The sequence below is a fragment of the Cucumis sativus genome, chromosome 2 (genome assembly GCF_000004075.3).
Source record: "Cucumis sativus cultivar 9930 chromosome 2, Cucumber_9930_V3, whole genome shotgun sequence".
Classification (NCBI taxonomy): Eukaryota; Viridiplantae; Streptophyta; class Magnoliopsida; order Cucurbitales; family Cucurbitaceae; genus Cucumis; species Cucumis sativus.
In genome coordinates, this window is record NC_026656.2 from 12,215,565 (window position 1) to 12,235,056 (window position 19,492).

The 19,492-nt window shown below is 34.7% G+C and overlaps 2 protein-coding genes across 2 annotated transcripts; both read left to right on the top strand.

Annotated features, from left to right (window-relative positions):
- The first annotated feature begins 686 nt into the window (after positions 1-686).
- LOC101217306 (proline-rich receptor-like protein kinase PERK5) lies at positions 687-5,573 on the top strand. The gene is made up of 8 exons (XM_004148819.3): positions 687-1,969; positions 2,451-2,987; positions 3,145-3,231; positions 3,363-3,433; positions 3,866-3,942; positions 4,486-4,630; positions 4,741-4,902; positions 5,038-5,573. The coding sequence occupies exons 1-8, from the start codon at positions 1,315-1,317 to the stop codon at positions 5,326-5,328; spliced, it is 2,025 nt and encodes a 674-aa protein (XP_004148867.1). The 5' UTR covers positions 687-1,314; the 3' UTR covers positions 5,329-5,573.
- A 2,686-nt stretch (positions 5,574-8,259) lies between these two features.
- LOC101213217 (coatomer subunit gamma) lies at positions 8,260-18,577 on the top strand. Its single transcript, XM_004148803.3, has 18 exons — positions 8,260-8,443; positions 8,867-8,964; positions 9,072-9,122; positions 9,286-9,399; positions 9,485-9,685; positions 9,770-9,871; positions 12,636-12,743; positions 12,819-13,052; positions 13,297-13,547; positions 13,750-13,921; positions 14,014-14,169; positions 14,269-14,319; positions 15,815-15,955; positions 16,026-16,223; positions 16,304-16,435; positions 16,513-16,686; positions 17,025-17,264; positions 17,892-18,577. Exons 1-18 carry the CDS (start codon positions 8,398-8,400, stop codon positions 18,084-18,086), a joined length of 2,664 nt encoding a protein of 887 aa, XP_004148851.1. The 5' UTR covers positions 8,260-8,397; the 3' UTR covers positions 18,087-18,577.
- The last annotated feature ends 915 nt before the right edge of the window (positions 18,578-19,492 follow it).

The following is a 19,492-nucleotide window of genomic DNA, read 5'->3' on the forward strand; positions in this document are numbered from 1 at the left end:
TTGGTGAATCGTTAGGGAAGATGACGTGAAACTTAAACTTTTGGAGAAAGTGAAACGTGGAGACGTGAAAGAAGAAAAGCGTGAAATTATTAAAAGGGTAGCTTCGTAATTTTGTAATTTTGAAATGTGAGTTTAACTTAAACTTGAATTTTGCAATTTTTGGAAATGTAAAAGATTTGTACTATGAAACTACATTTGCCATATCCGTAACGTTTTGATCACCTTAAAGCTGCAAACACAATCCAACCTTTGTTCTCCACCAAATACCAATCAAGGAGACATGTAAACGATAATCACTTCAATTTCAGCTTCTCTATTACAACACACAAATGAAACTCTCACAATTTATGTACATTTCTCAGTTAATTAGTAAAACTTCGGTTTCCACTCAAAAATAGAAATTTTTTCATGGGTTTAGAGCCAAGCTAGTACACTAATTGGACGATAGTCCTTCATGTTACATAGTAAGGAACTAATTAAAGGAAAATTCATTTTTTGTTTTCTACTATAATTAATCCCATATAATTTTTCTTCCACTTGCACAAATTACTTAAATAGTTGCTTAAACTTTTTTTTTAAAAAAAAAATTGAAATTCATGATCCAAACTCTAGTGTCTAAACCCATTTTCCAAAGTTCCCAACATCTACTTTAGAAAGAAATACAATGAAACAAATTGCACTATCCATAATTTTTTTTTTTTAAAAAAAAAGACATTCCTACACATAAACTAGAGACATTAGTGTTTTTTTTTTCTCTTTTCCCTCGAATTTACAAATTTAATTTAAAAAGAAGAAACTAAAAATCCAAGAATAGGAAGGGAAAATAAGATGGAGAGGCAGAGCATGAAAATAGCATCAATGGCAGAATAATCGGAGAAGAAGGTTGAGTGAATTTGGAGACATTTGAAACCCATGCAAACAGACAGGTTTTTGGTTTTTTTCTTTTTCCCCCATTTTTGTAGGAAAGACTCGATGTTCAACCAGAAAAACAAGAATTTACCGCTTCTCTGTTTTTTCTTCCATGGCATTACCTCCACTTTCTCCTCTTCCTTTCTCCTTCTTCTTCCCCCTTTTACCATCATTCATCATTCCTCTGATTCTATCCAATTGAACTGAATTTACAGCTCCCCTTCTTTGTTACGCTGCTCTCTACCCACCATTCTTCTTTTGATTTCTTTTTCTTTCTTTCTTTCTTTCTTTCTTTCTAGGATTTACTCTCGAGGCACTGTTGCTGCCGCCGTCGTTTTTGGAGGACCACTTTAAGGGTTTCTCCGGCACTACTTAGCGACTACTTCTTTGCCGGAAACTCTTCTAATGTCTTCCTCTTCCGGTTCTCCTTCCCCTTCTTCTGATTCCGGTTCCTCTTCTCCTCCACCTGCTCCTCCTACTGCTCCGCCTCCTGATTCTTCTTCCTCTTCTTCTCCGCCTCCTCCTGATTCTTCTCCGCCTCCGCCTGATTCGTCCTCTTCTTCTCCGCCTCCTCCAGATTCATCCTCTTCTTCTCCTCCGCCGGATTCTTCTTCCTCTTCTCCTCCTCCTCCTGATGCTTCTTCTCCACCTCCGCCAGATGCATCCCCATCGTCACCGCCTCCTAAGGATCCGCCTTCTTCACCACCGCCGAAGAAAGGGGATGGGGATGGGAAATCTTCTCCTTCGCCTCCGTCTCCTGATTCGCCGTTTTCGCCGCCTCCTCCGCCACCGCCACCACCACCGCCGCCGCCGCCGCCACCTCCTCCGCCGAATGATTCGTCGAGGCATTCTCCTCCTTCTCCGAGATCGATCAACTCAAGATCTACGGACTCGTCGTCCGATGGATCTGCACCGGAGGCGATGCCGATCATTGTAGGAGTGGCGGTGGCGGCTGGGTTTTTGTTATTTGCTATGGCGTTGATATTCTTCGCCTGCACCCGAAAGAAGAAGAAGCAAAATAATAGTTCCATGTACTACGACGACCCGTCCGGTCCCAAAGGTATAATTGTATATATATTAAATAATACTTTTAACCTTATATTAACTCCTATACTAACTTCTCAAATGTTTATATTTTATTCACTAATTCTTTTTTAAAAAGTATTTTTAATATAAATCATTTAAAATATTTGAATGAGATTTCATTTATTTTTCAAATTGTAAAATAATTTCAAAATTGTTTAACAAATCTATAAAATTTGTATTTCATCATTGGATTGACATATCTATTAAAGAATTAAATTATAATATTTTTAGATTTAAATAAAATAACTATTACATAAATTTAATTTTTCTTTTTAATAGAAAATTGTCATGCCAATTATAATTGAAATTTAAACAATATTAGAATTTTGTTTAATAGCAATTTAAAATTTTAAAAATTACTTCACAACTTAAACAATAAAAGAAGTGTTTTTCCGTACGGTGTCTATAACTTCACAAAATTACTCTATGCCCCCTCTAAAAGTTTAAAATTACAGGTGGGGATCCGTATTACAACAACGGAAGGAATCATAACTGGAACAATCCCGGCGAACATTACGTGAACATGGCGCCCATCACCGGCGGCGGAGGCCAAGTAGGAGTATGGCCATCGCCCCCGCCTCCTCCTCCTCCGCCGGGAGCCAGCAGTGACATGAGCTCCAATTTCTCAGGGCCACAGGGACCACCGTTGCCGCCGCCGCACCCAGCGGTGGCGCTTGGGTTCAGTAAGAGCACTTTCACCTTCGACGAGCTGATGGCGGCGACGTCAGGATTCTCTCCGGCAAATCTGTTGGGGCAAGGGGGATTCGGGTACGTTCATAAAGGAGTACTGCCAAATGGGAAGGAAATTGCCGTGAAAAGCCTGAAAACGGGAAGCCGGCAAGGAGATCGGGAATTCGCGGCGGAGGTGGAGATCATAAGTCGTGTCCACCACCGGCATTTGGTATCCCTTGTCGGATATTGTATTGCCGGTGACCGGAAGATGTTGGTTTACGAATTTGTTCCTAATAACAACCTCGAATTCCACCTTCACGGTACGTATTTCCCCTTCATTATTCATATGATTATTATTCATTCCACATCATGATAGAATTTGTTATATATACAGATTTCTTAACGTGTTATTATATATGTTGATATATTTCAAACTTAATTATTATATTTGAAAGGATGCTATTTACATAATTACAGGCGAGGGGAGGCCACCTTTGGACTGGTCGACTAGGGTGAAGATCGCATTGGGTTCGGCTAAGGGCTTGGCCTATCTCCACGAAGATTGTAAGCATTATTATTATTTTGATACAAACAATTATATTTTTTAACATTCTAATAATAATTATTATTATTGTTATAGTTTTCTACAAAATATAAATTTATAAATGATACAATTTCATTAAAAATGCTTGCAGGTCATCCTCGCATTATCCATAGAGATATCAAAACTGCCAATATTCTTATAGACATGAGTTTCGAAGCTAAGGTATCAAAAAGAAAAAAAAAAAAAAAAAAAAGGAAAGTTCTTTTTTTTTTCTATTAAATTTTTTGTATATTTTTATTTACTCTCTAAGTTTTCTTTAGTTTAGTTTAATTTGTGTCATAAGTTTATTATTGAGATTTAAATTTTATTTCAATTTGGTATCTAAATTTTAAAATCGATTTTATACATGAAAATTCAATTTTTTTAAAAAATTAGTGCTAATATCTACTGATTCAACAGACATTAATCACTAATAATTGGTATTTGATGAATAAATATTAATGGTAAAATTTAAGAATTGAAATTAAACTTAAATCTAAACTCAAAGTCGGAAATTTTATTTTTAAAAGGGAAAGAAAAGTAAAATTAATTTCTTTTTCATTATCATCACTATATATATATAGTAACAATATATTATGATTATTATTTGTAAAGGTGGCTGATTTTGGATTGGCGAAGCTCAACCAAGACAATTACACTCATGTATCTACACGAGTTATGGGCACATTTGGGTATGTTAAATTCTCGATCTTTTAACATGAAATTTATATCTTTGTTCACTACTAATTGTTGTGAAAAATCTTACACTATTATCGTATAAATAAGGAAGGAAAAAAAGAAGTAATTGAGAGATCAAAATAAAACGTCAAGATATGAAACATAAGAATTTATTAGGAAACTTTAGAAACGGTGAATATCTAATTTTATCTTGGATCCACATAAAAAACACTATGTTGAAAATTATTAGGTCACATGCGATTGTTTCACAAAACTTATGTGGTTCTCCACCTTTAGGATACATTTTTCTCTCAAAATTCTAATTACAGAATCATTCTCTAAAAAAAAATTGTCGATACCATTTTTTTATTCTCAAACTAGAGAATACGATTAAACTTAAAATGTTGATAATTTAGGATGTGTTTGTTAAAATGTTGATAGCTCGTATCATTCGAAGCCAAACTTGTAAACATTTTTTATATTGCTTGAAGTTAATTACCCACACTTCTAATATTTTGTCAAAATTTAACACTAATGTCAATAATGATTACATGCAGATATTTAGCTCCAGAGTATGCATCAAGTGGTAAGCTAACAGAGAAATCAGATGTATTCTCATTTGGTGTAATGCTTCTAGAACTGATTACCGGAAAACAACCAGTGGATGCAACCGGAGAAATGGAAGACAGCTTAGTGGACTGGGTTGGAAATTTAATTAATTAAGATTAATTTTTTAAAATGAATTAATTATTAACTAATTTCTCCAAAATTTTTGAAATTTAAAGGAAAACTTTGTTTTAATGTGAATGCAGTCTAGGCCTCTTTGTACAAAAGCAACGAGCCCCGAAGGAAATTTTGAGTTGGTTGATCCAAGGTTGGAGAAGAACTATGATATTCAAGAAATGGCTTGCATGGTGGCTTGCGCCGCTGCTTGCGTTCGACATTCTGCTCGACGTCGTCCTAAAATGAGCCAGGTTCAACATTTAACTTTGAAAAGTAAAACAATTATTTTGTATGACAAAACTATTTAACCAACCTATCATGTTGAGGATTGAGTTGATATTTGGTGAATTTACACGTAATTGAACTCTATTTTATTGATGACATAGGTGGTACGAGCGTTAGAAGGCGATGTGTCATTAGAGGACTTGAACGATGGAGTAAAGCCAGGGCAAAGCTCATACTTCGGGTCCGGCACATCCTCAGAGTACGACGCAAGTTCCTACAGCGCCGACATGAGGAAGTTTCGAAAAGTGGCGTTGGACACCCATGAGTACGCAAGCAGTGATTACGGAGGCACTAGTGAGTACGGCCTAAACCCTTCCTCAACAAGCAGCGAAATCAGTCGAAAACCTAGTGCCCTTTCCTCTCCCATTACTGGACAACCCTCCAATCCCTAAAATCGTTTAAATTAAACCAAAGTCTCTTTAAATCATGACTCTTTTCTCTTCGTTTGATTTGATTGTTCTGTGCTTTGGACCGGTCGATCGATGAATTCTTTTGTTTTTCTTTTTTGTTTAATTTTAGGTTATGGATCACTTTTAAGTTTCGTTTCTTTGATCAGAGTTCGTAAACACAAAAATGTGTGTGAGCATATATGATTCATTTTCTTGAATGAATTCTTGTTGCGGATAATTTGTTTGTTTCTTAGCTTTGGCATGCTTTCATTCTCTTGTTTTCCTTTCATGCACTTTTTCCCCTCCTCTGATTTCATCATTATATTATTGTTTTTGCTAATTCTTTTTTCTGCAGCTGTGAAGAGATTTTAAACCTTTGAGTTTATGATGAAGAACATGTATTTTACGCTGATTGAGCTATGATGTTAAATTGAAGGTTGCATGATTTTAGTTTGAAATTATTATTTGGACTTTTATATATATATATACACACTTTGTTATTTATGACAATCTCTCTTATATTAGTGCAATGTGTCTACTTTTTTTTACACCATGATGAAAATTTTAAGAGATTATTTAGGAGGTTAGAATGTAATTAGAATTGTTGTGAATTAGAGAGGTGTTTAAACACATGAGATATCAAAGGTGGAATGGAAATGAAATTACAAGACGAGAAAACTGTGGCAAAGAGTGTTGGATTAAAAGCGAATTTAGTCCCAAACATTAAATACAAATATAGGTTTTTGATTACCTTCCATTTCAAACTCATCTCATTCCAACAAAACAAACTAACCCTTTTGATTTTTAATTGTAATTAAAATAGAATAGGATGAACTAAAATAGACGCAGTGAAAAACAAAAACGAGAAAGTTGTAAAATATAAGTCCGAATAAATAAACCCTTTTGCTATTTACTTTTTAGTTTGTCCCTTTTCTACCCGTTCGATCTAGACCAGGAATTGGATTGTAATTACCAACTTTTAAGAAGTCAGACATATAGGGCTAGGTGAAGGCTTCTAGCTAACAGATTGATGAGTTTAATCACTTTACTATACCAACACTTATGACAAGCGTATCGTAAGTGTATAGTAGTTAAAGTTAGACATTGTTTCTTTATTTGTTTGAGAGTGGTATATACAATTGTATTTGACCAACAAATTGTGATTGGAATGTATAATAGAGTTATACTAAGTTATCGCCTTATATAATTCAACTTTTTGTAATATTATATGAAATATGATTTTCTTATAGATGATTTTTGTTTGTTAAAAATTGAGTCTATAAACACTATTTTCATCTCTAACTTTCTTCCCTTGCTATCTACCTTCTACTTACGGTTTAGAAAACCAAGCCAAATTTTGAAAACTAAAAAAATTAGCTTTCAAAATGTTGTTTTTGTTTTTGAAATTTGACTAAGAATATTCAACCACTTTATTTAAGAAGGATATATACAAATCCTTTTAAGACATGAAAGGAAAAATAAGTTTAATTTTAAAAAGCAAAACGAAACGCATAATGATTACTGAACAAAACTTAACTATGCATATATTTTTCCAAATTTTTAATTAACGCTATATCAATTTGAAACCTTCTATAAGTACCATTGTTCTTGAGGGTGACAAAATACTCTTTTTTCTTATAGACAACAAAATTACAATATAATTTCACATTAGCGATATGCCATGCTTGATAAGTAAGCCATCAAAGAGTTTAGTGTTTTTCATGACATCTTATATCGCTAAGGGTTTATTATATATATTTGTGTTGGAAATGCAATCAACAATCAGAATGATCATAAGTATATAAGAGATAATAACAACTAGCAACAATGGTATGAGGCATTTTGGATAAAACCAAAAGTAGACATGATCATGCTATAAACTACTATATATAAGACGATTATTAAACACACCGTGCATGAACTAATAATCTCATTTTTGTATTTAAAAATGCTTTCATCGACCGTGTTGTTTTTTTTTTTTTTTTTAATTTCTTGTACATCATCAATTGATCAAGTTAGCGTTAGTACTTAGAGATGAATGATAGGGTTAGTGGTCTAGAAAGTTGCGCATTGAAAAGGTAATTCTTATGGTTGGCCGTCAAACATGGTAGTTGTGAGGAGTTGGACTTCAAAGGTAGCCGCTATAGATGGTCATCGAAGGTGGTCATGATCATCAAAGTTTTGTTGCGAGAGGTGACCCTAAAGCATATCGCTGGGAGGTGGTTGTGTGAACAATGGTTCTCAAATTTAGCCTCTAAAAGTGGTTGTAGGAGCATGTTGATTGTTGTTAGTGAGAGCAATGGAAATAGGGGAGTTTGCAAGAATAGTAAAAATATTTATGATAATAGAGTCCATGTCATCTACATTTTTTAAATTACAAAAATGACAAGTTTAAAAGTTGATTATCGCTAATTATTAGTCAAATTTGCAATATATATAAAAAATGTGTTATGAACTCTTCATTTCTAATTTTTTTTTTTTTTATCATCTAATGCAATTTCGGTTAGAAATGCAGTGGAAAAATGAATTTCATATATATCACCATGAAACTCCATCAATAAACATTGTTAAACTATTATATTTGAATTGAAAAATGATGGCTAAATCTTTAAACACATCCTAATTAATTTATTATGGATAAATTAAAAAATTAATATTCACTACTAAGAAAAATTAAGCAAGAAAGCCTATAAAACTAATTCATAAGGTTAGAAAGAAAAAACGTAATGTAACACAAACCGAATTTAGAATTGTAATACATAAAAAATTAGAGTAAAAAAGAATAATAAAAATGAAGGAAGCCACGTGTAAAGTGGTATTTGGAGGGGTAAAAGAATGTAAAATAGGTAATTGGATCTAACCTTAACAGTTGTCCTAAAATGAAAAAAATAGTGAGATTTGCAAATAATAAAATACATTATTATACTCACCCGCCAATTTCCTCTTCTTCCCATTTCACCCCTTACGTTACCTTCTTCCCCTTCTTCTTCTTCTTCTTCTTCTTCTTCCTCTTGGATCTCACTTCCTCACCTTCCCCCATATCAATCCCATCCACCGACCAATTCTTTCGCCATGGCTCAGCCTCTTGTCAAGAAGGACGACGACTATGACGATGAAGGTACTTACTTATTACTTCACCTTCTTTGGATTACCAGTACTTTTTATCTCCCATTCTTCTTCTGGAATTCGATCTGGTTGTATTTTGAAAACTTTGAATTGGTTTCAACATTTACTTACCTCTAATTTGTTTCTCTATTGTAGAACTTTCTCAGATCTCACTGATTTTTGTCATTTTAGTTACATTTTGATCTAGTCTCTTGATTGTATTTGATATAGAGAGTATTCGTCTTGTTCGTGCGTGAATTGATATGTATGTGTTTTTTTTGATTTGTGTGGATGTAATTGTTGAATGTTATGCTACACTTTATCGTAATTTTATGGATTTACCTGTGTTCTTATGTTTTTGATCTCTACATTTTGATCTACACTCGTTTTGCTACTCTATTCTGACGCTGGGTGGGTGTTTTTGTGCTTTTTATAGAGGAATATTCTCCGTTTTTGGGGATTGAGAAAGGTACTGTTCTTCAGGAAGCAAGGGTATTCAATGATCCCCAGCTAGACACAAGGAAATGCTCCCAGGTATATGCTTTGAATACATGGAATTGGTTGATATGTTTTAGACATCAATCTTTCATTTCTTCCTAGTTTAGTTTTTGGTGTTCATCGCTTTTGTGTTTGGTATTTAGGTCATAACAAAGCTTTTGTATCTGCTCAACCAAGGTGAAACCTTCACAAAGGTTAAGTTGCCTCTACTTCAATTACTCATCAATGTTGTAGTTGTTTTTATTCTCATGTTATGTTTTCCATCTTAAAAATGAATTGAGTATGGATACGTGTGTTTTTGCCTTGTGTATTTTTTAGTTTCTCATAATATCCTTATTGATTTCTGAATTATTTTAGGTGGAAGCTACAGAAGTGTTCTTTGGTGTGACTAAGCTCTTCCAGTCTAGAGATATTGAATTGAGGAGAATGGTTTATTTAATGATAAAGGAGCTCTCGCCATCTTCTGATGATGTTCGTACTTGTTTGATTTAATTTCACGAGTTTACAGTAAATGCAGAAATACAAGTTGACCATTCTTATATTTTCAAAATTGAAGGTTATTATCGTGACAAGCTCCCTGATGAAGGACATGAACAGCAAGAATGATATGTACCGTGCTAATGCTATACGTGTACTTTGTAGAATTACAGATGGTACCCTACTCACCCAAATTGAGCGGTATCTGAAGCAAGCAATTGTGGACAAAAACCCAGTGGTTGCTAGTGCAGCCTTAGTTAGTGGGATTCATTTACTCCAGGTATCATCTAGTTATGTTTAATGGTAAGCATACCATCTTTTTACATGATAATTCTACTTAATTAACATTGCTCTCTTTATTTAGACTAATCCTGAGATTGTGAAGCGATGGAGTAACGAGGTCCAGGAAGCTGTTCAGTCAAGGGCACCACTCGTACAATTCCATGCCTTGGGTTTACTTCATCAGGTATGCCAAAGTTAATATCTTAATTTATTATGTGCTTATTGCTTAGAATAGGTGGACATGTTTGGATTGATTTTCTAAGCGTCTGAAAGCACTTTTTTCATTGCACTTAAAAACTCCGAAGAAGTCAATCCAAACAAACTAAGAGTTTCAAATTTTATTCATCTGTCACATTTGTACAATGTTATTGATTTTTAGAGTAAAGGTTTGAACTTAGAATTATTTCCATATTTGATGTGTTCATACTGCATACTATGACTTATTTAGGCTTCTCAAGTCTCTAGAGCCAATGGACTTTGTGATTGGAGCCATCCAGATATGGTAGGAGAAAAGATAGGCCGACGCTTTCAACAATATCAGAATCAGCACGAAAACCCAAAACCCAAATGCCTTCATCCATGTTCCAACATTCTACTACAGAACAGTCTTTCTTCAAAGGAAAGAGCATAAGTATGAGTAGAGACCAGCTTGACTGGTGAGGTACCAACCCAAGTTCAAGACCAAAATAGTGTGGGGAGACCATTGCCAAATTAGTAAATATTAAATTCTGCTGCCTCATACATAATATATTTTCAAAGATCCTTGGAGTAATTGAGCGAATGAGAACTTGCTTTATTACCGAAGTGTGTGGACTTGTACTTAATTGCAATGACCCTCCTCCATAATGTGGTTTTCTCAGTGTAGAATCACCAGATCCATTAAAATAATAGTGTCTTTCTCTTCAACTTAATGCCCATATGGCCCAAGTCACCTTCAGATTGCTTTACCTTTTGCCAACAAACGTGATGCCTTCCCATTTTCCTGTTATTCATTCCACAGAAATCTTTGAAAGTGTTTTTCTTTAGTGCCAGCAGCATTGGATGATTGGTAAAAGAGGAGAGGCAATATGTTGGAAGATTGTGAAGGGCAACTCGGAGAAGAGTAAGCTGCCGCTCACTTTTTGAGACATAAGATTCCTTCCGATTATTTAGCCTCCTAACCACTCTCTATTATTGGCCCCAAAGGATACAGATTGACAGTTACCATTTAGAGTCAGACTTAAGTAATTGGCTGGCCAAAACACCCAATTTGCACCTAAAATCAGGAGCAAGTGTAGTTAATGTCCCTTTATCATTGTTGACCCTAGAAATTCAGATTTGTGATGTTAACACTCAAGTTGTATGTACACTCAAAGGTATGAATGGTGTTGAATAAGTTTGTAAGAAAAGCTTTGTCTTGCTCCTGGAAAGAAATGTATATGTTGTTGTCAGCGAAGAGAAGGTGGTTTATAAATAAATTATCATTTTCAATGTTAAAGCCTCTAATGTTTCCAATTAATGCCTCATTAGTAATCATATGGTTCGTTACATCCATAACCAAGATGGGGCCAGGCCATGAGAGAATAATATTTTTCCGTGTGTCCCATTAATGAGGATTGAGAAGTTTGCCGATGAGATGTGACCCCAATCTATCTCCTCCATTTGCGACCAAAACCTTTAGCCCTAAGAATGCCATCAATAAAGTCCCAATCCCACCATTTCAAAAGCTTTCTTAATATCAAGCTTAATGATGTCCCACTCCTCTCTTTCATCAATTCCTCAATGAGTTCGTTTGCAATAAGAGACACATCAAGAATTTGTCTCCCTTAAAAAAAAGTGGATTGGTAATTTGTGATAGTGAATGGAAAATCGTTTTTAAGCCTTTCTGAGAGCATCCAAACAATGACTTTGCAAAGGCAAGATGTGAGGCTTATAGGCCTGAAATCCCTCATGGTTGTTGCATCACTTCTCTTGGAAACAAGCCAAATATAAGTATTATTTGGGTTCGTTGATGATAGCACTCTCAAAATAGCATTGGAACGATCTTGAGATCGCCTTTGAGAATGATCCAGTTTTTTTTTTTTTTTTTAAGTAAAGGAATTCAGCAGTATAACCATCAGGCCCAAGAGGTTTATTAGTACCAAGATCCGACCCCATGCAAACTTTCTTTATCCAAGAAGGGTCCTTTGAAATCTGTCCTTTGTTGGTGGTCAATAGGATCCCCGATAGTCAAGCATTGGTAGTTGACCATGCCTCTGCCTCTTTATGTACAAACCTGAGTAAAAATCCAGAAACTCAGCTTCAATGTCTATCAGTGACCAAACTAGTACTTGAACTTAGAATCTACACAATGGTGTTCCTTTTTTGCTTATACAACATCATCTATTGAAGAACTTGCTATTTTCATCACCTTCGATAGCTCATTTGAGCTTACTTTTCTGCCTCCATTTGGTCTCCTCTCTAGATGAAATGTCTGCAAGTTCAATCCTGATGGGAGCCTTTCTCTGTTTTTTCCCAGTGTTTCAATTTTACGTTTTTTTAGAGTTTGCAAATATTCTAGTATTTCTACATGATTTTGTTCAATATAGAGAGCTAATGGTTCTTTGTAGTGCTCTTGATTCTCTCTCTCTCTCTTTTTCTTTTTTGTTTGCAAATTGTTGCCTGAAAAATTCTCTTTTTCCAAACATCAGTTTTAGATCCTTCCATACTGTTGGATATCTCCATTTTTCATCTTAATATGATTTGTAATTGTTCTATTTGTACTTTGAGTAATGCACACAAGAGCAGACTGAGATCTGTTGAGAAACTTCCCTGATAGCTGTAAGAAGACTGAAATTTATTGAGATTGGACATTGTAGTATGATTTAATATTTTTGTGGACATAGTGGACACTGCTGATCTCTGGGTCAGGTTAGTTTTGAAGTTAAAATATTAAAATATATAATGAAAAATTGTATTTCAAACTGCAGATTCGTCAGAATGATCGTTTAGCTATTAACAAGTTGGTTAGTAGCTTGACGCGGGGTACTGCTCGCTCTCCACTAGCCCAATGCCTTTTGGTTCGTTATGCCAGTCAGGTGTGTTTCAGAATAGGGTCATACCAAGCACCAAATTTCTCTTTTATGTTGTGCATAAATGGAAGTCTTTTGCAGGTTGCTAGTGAGTCAGCTGCTAATAGTCAAACTGGGGATCGACCTTTATATGATTTTCTCGACAGTTGTCTGCGGCACAAATCAGAGATGGTCATCCTTGAGGCTGCCAGAGCTATTGCAGAACTAAATGGTGTGACAAGCAGAGAAGTTACTCCTGCAATTACTGTACTTCAGCTCTTTTTAAACTCTCCCAAGCCAGTATTGAGATTTGCAGCCATTCGTACTCTGAACAAGGTTCCCTACATTTTAGTCATGCTATTTTCTCTAGTAAATTTAGATATTTTTTCTTTCAATGGATGATTAGGTAATATGAATTTACTCGGCATATTAAAATGTGGAAGAGAGCTATTTTTATTGTTTTTATGTGCCCCTTATTTAATTTAATCATGGGATATAATGTGGGTCCCTCTTGTATTTCTACTCCATTCTTGTTACTACCTTCTTGAAGTCAATACACATAGAAACTTGTACTTTACAGGTGGCAATGACACATGCAATGGCTGTCACGAACTGTAACATTGATATGGAAAGTTTGATTTCAGACCAGAACAGAAGCATTGCAACTCTTGCAATAACCACACTTCTAAAGACTGGAAATGAGTCAAGTGTGGATCGCCTGATGAAGCAGATAACAAATTTTATGTCAGATATTGCTGATGAATTTAAAATTGTAGTTGTGGATGCCATTAGATCCCTGTGTTTGAAGTTTCCATTGAAGTACAGATCTCTGTGAGTGATTAATGTTCATAATTTAGTGTTTGAATATTGCATTTTTTGTTCTTAGGTTGTATTCTTTTCACTTTAGTAATACACATACACACAATAAAAAAAAAGGATATTATAATTTATTCGGTCCTTACTTACTGTATGTAATGTACGTATTTCTTACATGAAGCGCTTATCAATGTTGATTGTGTTTTTTCTATCATAGGATGAACTTCCTATGCAACATTCTCAGAGAAGAAGGTGGATTTGAGTACAAAAAGGTGATAGTTGATTCAATTGTGATTCTTATTAGAGATATACCTGAAGCAAAAGAAAATGGATTGCTTCATTTGTGTGAGTTCATAGAGGACTGTGAATTCACTTATCTTTCCACACAGGTCAGTCTTTCATTATTCTTTTGATAATTGGTTGAGAAATTCATCTTTCTTTCCTTCTGATGTGGTGTATACGTTTGCTCTTCTTGTCTTAGATACTTCACTTTCTGGGGATTGAAGGTCCGAAAGCCTCAGATCCTAGCAAGTATATACGTTATATATATAATCGTGTACATCTTGAGAATGCAACTGTTCGAGCCTGTGCAGTGAGCACTTTAGCCAAGTTTGCTGTCATGGTTGATTCATTGAAGGTATTTTTTCTTGGGTGCTACTCTCTTCCACTAAAGTGAAAGTGCACGATAACTTTTTACTTTGCTAAACTAATTGAAAATTTCCTAAAACTGTTTCAGCCCCGAATATATGTTCTCCTTCGACGATGCCTTTTTGACAGTGATGATGAGGTGAGTCTATGATTTAACAGGTCTAAGATTTCTTGATCTTGATTATTTATTTTGAATAGTGTATTCATGTTTCAATGTTTGGTTCTTTATATTGTCATTTTTGCGTGCATCTAAGCTGTGATACGATGACTGCAACTATTTTGGTTGGGGGTGAAGAAATTGTTGGTGATATATAATTAAATTTGTCTTCAACCACCAGCTTAAGCTTTTGGATGAATTGGTGGTTTAAATATGGTATCAGAGCAGGTGATCTAGAGAGGTCCTGTGTTCAAGCCCACAAGTGAGGGGAGTGTTGGTGATATATAATTAAATTTGTCTTCAACCATCAGCTTGAGCTTTTGGATGAATGGGTGGTTTAATAGAAATATATGTCAATTGATGGTATTAATTTATTGAAATGTCAGTAAATGTTTCAGAAAAAATACATGTAGAAATTGTAAAAAGTCAACCAATGAAGTTATAGTGTTGGTTTTATCAAGTTATAATTAACCATTTGAACGATTCTTTTCCATGAATGGGGGTTTACTCATTAATATATCTAGCTCAAGGGGTTGCTCTATGTTATTAGTTAATTGAAATATCGCCCCATTAAGAGAGATTTGAGCAATAAATGGTGTTTTGTTCAGACTGTCTATTGCTGATCACTATGTATAATAACCCTTTCCCTAAGTGCTTGTTGAAGAATAAAGACAACAAAGTATTCACTATAATATTAACGCACATAATTTGCACTATGATCTCAACGAATTCTGCTCACCTAGTTATAGACCTGCTATCTAATTATATGAAAACTAAGATCCAGCCTTGGTTTAGAATGTGTTGAAGTATTTTACAGAATTAATCCTAGTTAACCTCTCTAAGACTAATTATAATGCTCCTTGGACCTATTGATGGGCAGCGCCAAAAAGTTGCAAAGCATAAAATAAAGTTCATTAGATCTAAGCAATCAATATGGAATGGTCATAAATATGGTTTAAAAGTTTTCAGTTGTCTAATTTAAGATTAGTTAGACTTTTTTTAGGTAGTAGAGTTGAAGATGGGGTTATAGTTAACATTTGCTTGCCCATCCTTATATATGATTTGATGAGATGTAGTTATGTTGGTTTATGCATAGTATCATATCCAGTTATCACGGACATTTGTTGACAATTCGAGTCTTGATTACTGAAAGACAAAAGGAAAAAAAAAAAAAAAAAACTAGTGGACAACATGCAGTTGGTATAATGGACATCCCTACATGATATACTATTCCTTGATCATTATTCAGTCGTCTATCATAATATCTCTTTTTCCAAATTTTCATTTGGTGTTGATGCTGTGTATTTATCATCATTGTTATGGTGGTTCTATTGTTTATGCTGTTTCTTGTTTTTTTTTTTTGGATTTCAGAAATGAACATTTTTTTGCTTATTTCTATTTCTACGAGAATATGATCTTGGTTTTGACTTTTTTTCCCTGAACAAATGTGCAACTATGGACCAATTGTTGGCTGCAGGTTCGTGATAGGGCAACCCTTTATCTTAAGACACTTGGAGCAGATGGTTCAGTTCTTGAAAATGAGAAAGACGTGTCAGAAATTCTTTTTGGCTCTCTAGACTTGCCACTGGGGAATCTAGAGACCAGTTTGAAAAATTATGTAAGGTGTTTTAACCTGGTGTTCTTAAATTTAGTTTTCCACAGTCTCATCTCATTGCATTTGGGTACAGGAACCTTCTGAAGAACCTTTTGATCTTAATTCTGTACCTAAGGAGGTTAGATCCCAGCCACTTGCTGAGAAAAAAGGCAGTGGTAAAAAATCGAATGGGCTTGGGGCTCCTCCCATTACCCTTGCTTCTTCTGTTGATGCCTATGAAAAGATGCTTCGGTCCATTGAAGAATTTGCTGGCTTTGGGAAGCTTTTCAAGGTTCTTTCACCCGCCATACAAAATGTTATATGCGAGTGTGCAACGTATTTATTCTGGGAACTTCTTTGTTGTCCTTGCAGTCATCCGCATCTTTGGAGCTTACAGAGGCAGAAACAGAGTATGCTGTCAACGTTGTCAAGCATATTTTTGATAGACACGTTGTCTTTCAATATAACTGCACGAACACAATTCCTGAGCAGCTACTAGAAAATGTAAGGCCTGAAATCAACTGAAACTTTTTGTTGAACCACCTAGAGAATTGATTTTATAATACTGTCTGCCCCTGCAGGTCAATGTTATTGTGGATGCCTCGGAAGCAGAGGAGTTCTCGGAAGTGGTATCCAAGCCACTCAGATCTCTTCCTTACAATTCACCTGGCCAAACCTTTGTGGCATTTGAGAAACCAGATGGAGTCGCTGCAGTTGGGAAATTTTCAAATATGTTGAAGTTCATTGTCAAAGAGGTATGGAATTTTTCCGTGTTTCTCAAATTGTGCACCATCCTTATTTGATGAAGTATTTTAATTAATTAGGACAAAATGTTCTCTCATTTAAACTCGGTTGTGTAAGTCTATGTTAGTTCTTTGTGATCAACGTGATTTGTGAGTTCTAGTCTGGCATTTTACGATAAGAACGAATGTAAAGATGTTAGATAAACGTTTTTATTTTTGAGAGATGTCTTTTTCGTAGATAATTAAGCATTCAAATGCAGTGCAGTGGGTTATCTTATTCTCTATTTGGTCTTTCTAGACTAATCCATGTCTTTTTCTTTTTCTTTTTTCTCTATCCTTTTTGGAAAAAGATTGATCCGTCTACTGGCGAGGCAGAGGATGATGGTGTTGAAGATGAATATCAGCTCGAGGACGTTGAGGTGGTCGCAGCAGATTACATGTTGAAAGTAGCAGTGTCTAACTTCAGGAATGCATGGGAAAGCATGGGTGAAGATGGTGAACGAGTAGATGAATATGGATTAGGCCCGAGGGGGAGCTTGGCTGAAGCTGTGCGTGCTGTCATAGACCTTCTAGGCATGCAGCCTTGTGAGGTATGCCCATATGGATTTATTTCTTACATGCATAAATATTTTCATCTTATGAAAACTCTGAATAATTGAACAGTACAATTAATGTGCCAACACTTGAGGAAAACAAGTCATCTAAAAATGAACTGTGTGATTAGCAGCATAAGGTTTTTCTTTTTACTATGTTTTTTTTTTTTTTCTGAACTGGTGACAATTAATAATACTGTTTTAGTTACATGGTAACAACGTTAGCAGCTTGGGTGGTTTTTTTTTTTCTCCCTGTAGCCCAAAGAAGCCAACCTATTCATTTTCTCGAGAATTTTGATCATTGAGGCGTTGTTTGATAACTTTTTTTTCTTTTTGGTTTTATGTTTCTGGCATATATATGCCTGTAAGGTTTCCATGTTTCTTAAATACATACATGGATTCTAAAAAATTTCAAAAACTACTTTTCTTAGTTTAGTTTGGTTTTTGAAAACACATCTTAGAAGTGGGTAATAAAGCAAGGAAACATGGTAGAACTAGTGATTATAAACTTAATTTTAAAACCAGAAAATAAAAAACAAAACAGTTACCAAAAGGGTCCAAGTATATCATTCCTCCTCAAATATGTAATTTTTGCTTTCGTCTCTTCTTTTTGTTGTTTCCCAGGGCACAGAAGTTGTCCCAGCCAATCTGCGGTCACACACATGTTTACTATCCGGTATATTCATCGGAAACGTGAAAGTACTCGCCCGTCTCTCATTTGGTCTCGATGCTTCAAGGGAGGTTGCAATGAAGCTGGTCGTCAGATCCGACGACGAAGCAGTGAGTGATCTCATTCACGAGATTATCTCCAGCGGCTAAGTCTGTCCAGTCCCTTGTCGGAAATTCTCTCTCAAGTCGTGCTGTGGATCAAAGGTTGTCAGCTTAAGAAAAAGATCAACCATGAAACCACTTCATTTTTTGGCGTTAGCCTTCCAGGTTTACTTTTCGATTTAGCTGTTATTTAGCTCCATTATATTTTTATTAGCTAAAAGTATCATATGATAGTCCTTGGAAAGGCTTAACTCCTGCTGCTGCATTAATTAGGACCCAGCCTTTACTTTGTCAACAAAAACGTTTTCTTTTCCCCTTCATTTTAGGTCATATGTTACCTTAAAGAGGCAAGATTTCTTTGGTTGGGTGGGAGCAATCAATTTGTTTCGCAATATATGTATAAGACAACACAAATATATCTTAGGCATTCAAACCATTTTTCCTTTACCGTTGAGAGAAAAAGTACATTTCAAATTATCAATAAATTTTGAACTTAGTTATTCTTTGAATATATGGAGCCAATTGGTTTCTGTTTCAAATAAGAACTTTTGGTGTACTATTACTTGGTTCAAAGAAAGTAGATTTTCAGGTGTTTGGTTCCATGGGTTGGAGTTAGTGAACTTTAATGGTTTTTTTGGTCGAAAGATTATGGCACGAGTATTTGACACATTTACTAAAGTGGTTCATTTATCTTTGGATTTATATATTTTCTTCCCAAGTTGCTACAACTGCAAAAGACTAAAAATTTATATGCAGCCACCGTTTTAGATCCTTCTTTTTACATTTGATTACATTTATCAAATTTAAAGCTGTCACTGATAGAATTGATATTATTGAGAAATTATTGATAGCTTTTCAATTTGAAAATGTATTATTAGTTGCTATCATTGATATCATCAAGATGATGGTCACTAAAAGATAGACATGACATTTAAAAAAAACTATTAGCTGATCGGTTAATATTTGACAATTTTAGAAATATTTTATTCTTGTGTTATATTTTTAGTTTAGTTTCTAAATTGTGTTATTTGCTATAGCTTTCAAATAAAATTGAAAGAACACAACAAAATGTTGGATTTGGTCATGGTTAAAATAATTTGGGTTATGAACACTTGTTTGTTCTCTAAATTTTAAATTGTAACAATAGGTTTTTGGACATTCGAAATTGGTAGTAATTTAATATTTATCCTGATAAATGAAAACTAAATTATGTCAATTTGAAGAATTTTTTTTATAAAATCATTAAAATGTTTTAGTAATGAATTTTTTTTATAAAAGAAATTTGACCAACTCGACTTTACCATTTGTAAAATTTACTATAATATTCTACATGAATATTCAGAAACTGACATAAATTAAAATTTCCAAGTATCCAAAGATCTGTTCTATTCAATCAAGATCAATTTTTTGGGATCTTTTAATTTAATAATGTAGTGGGAGAGAATAGTTGGAAA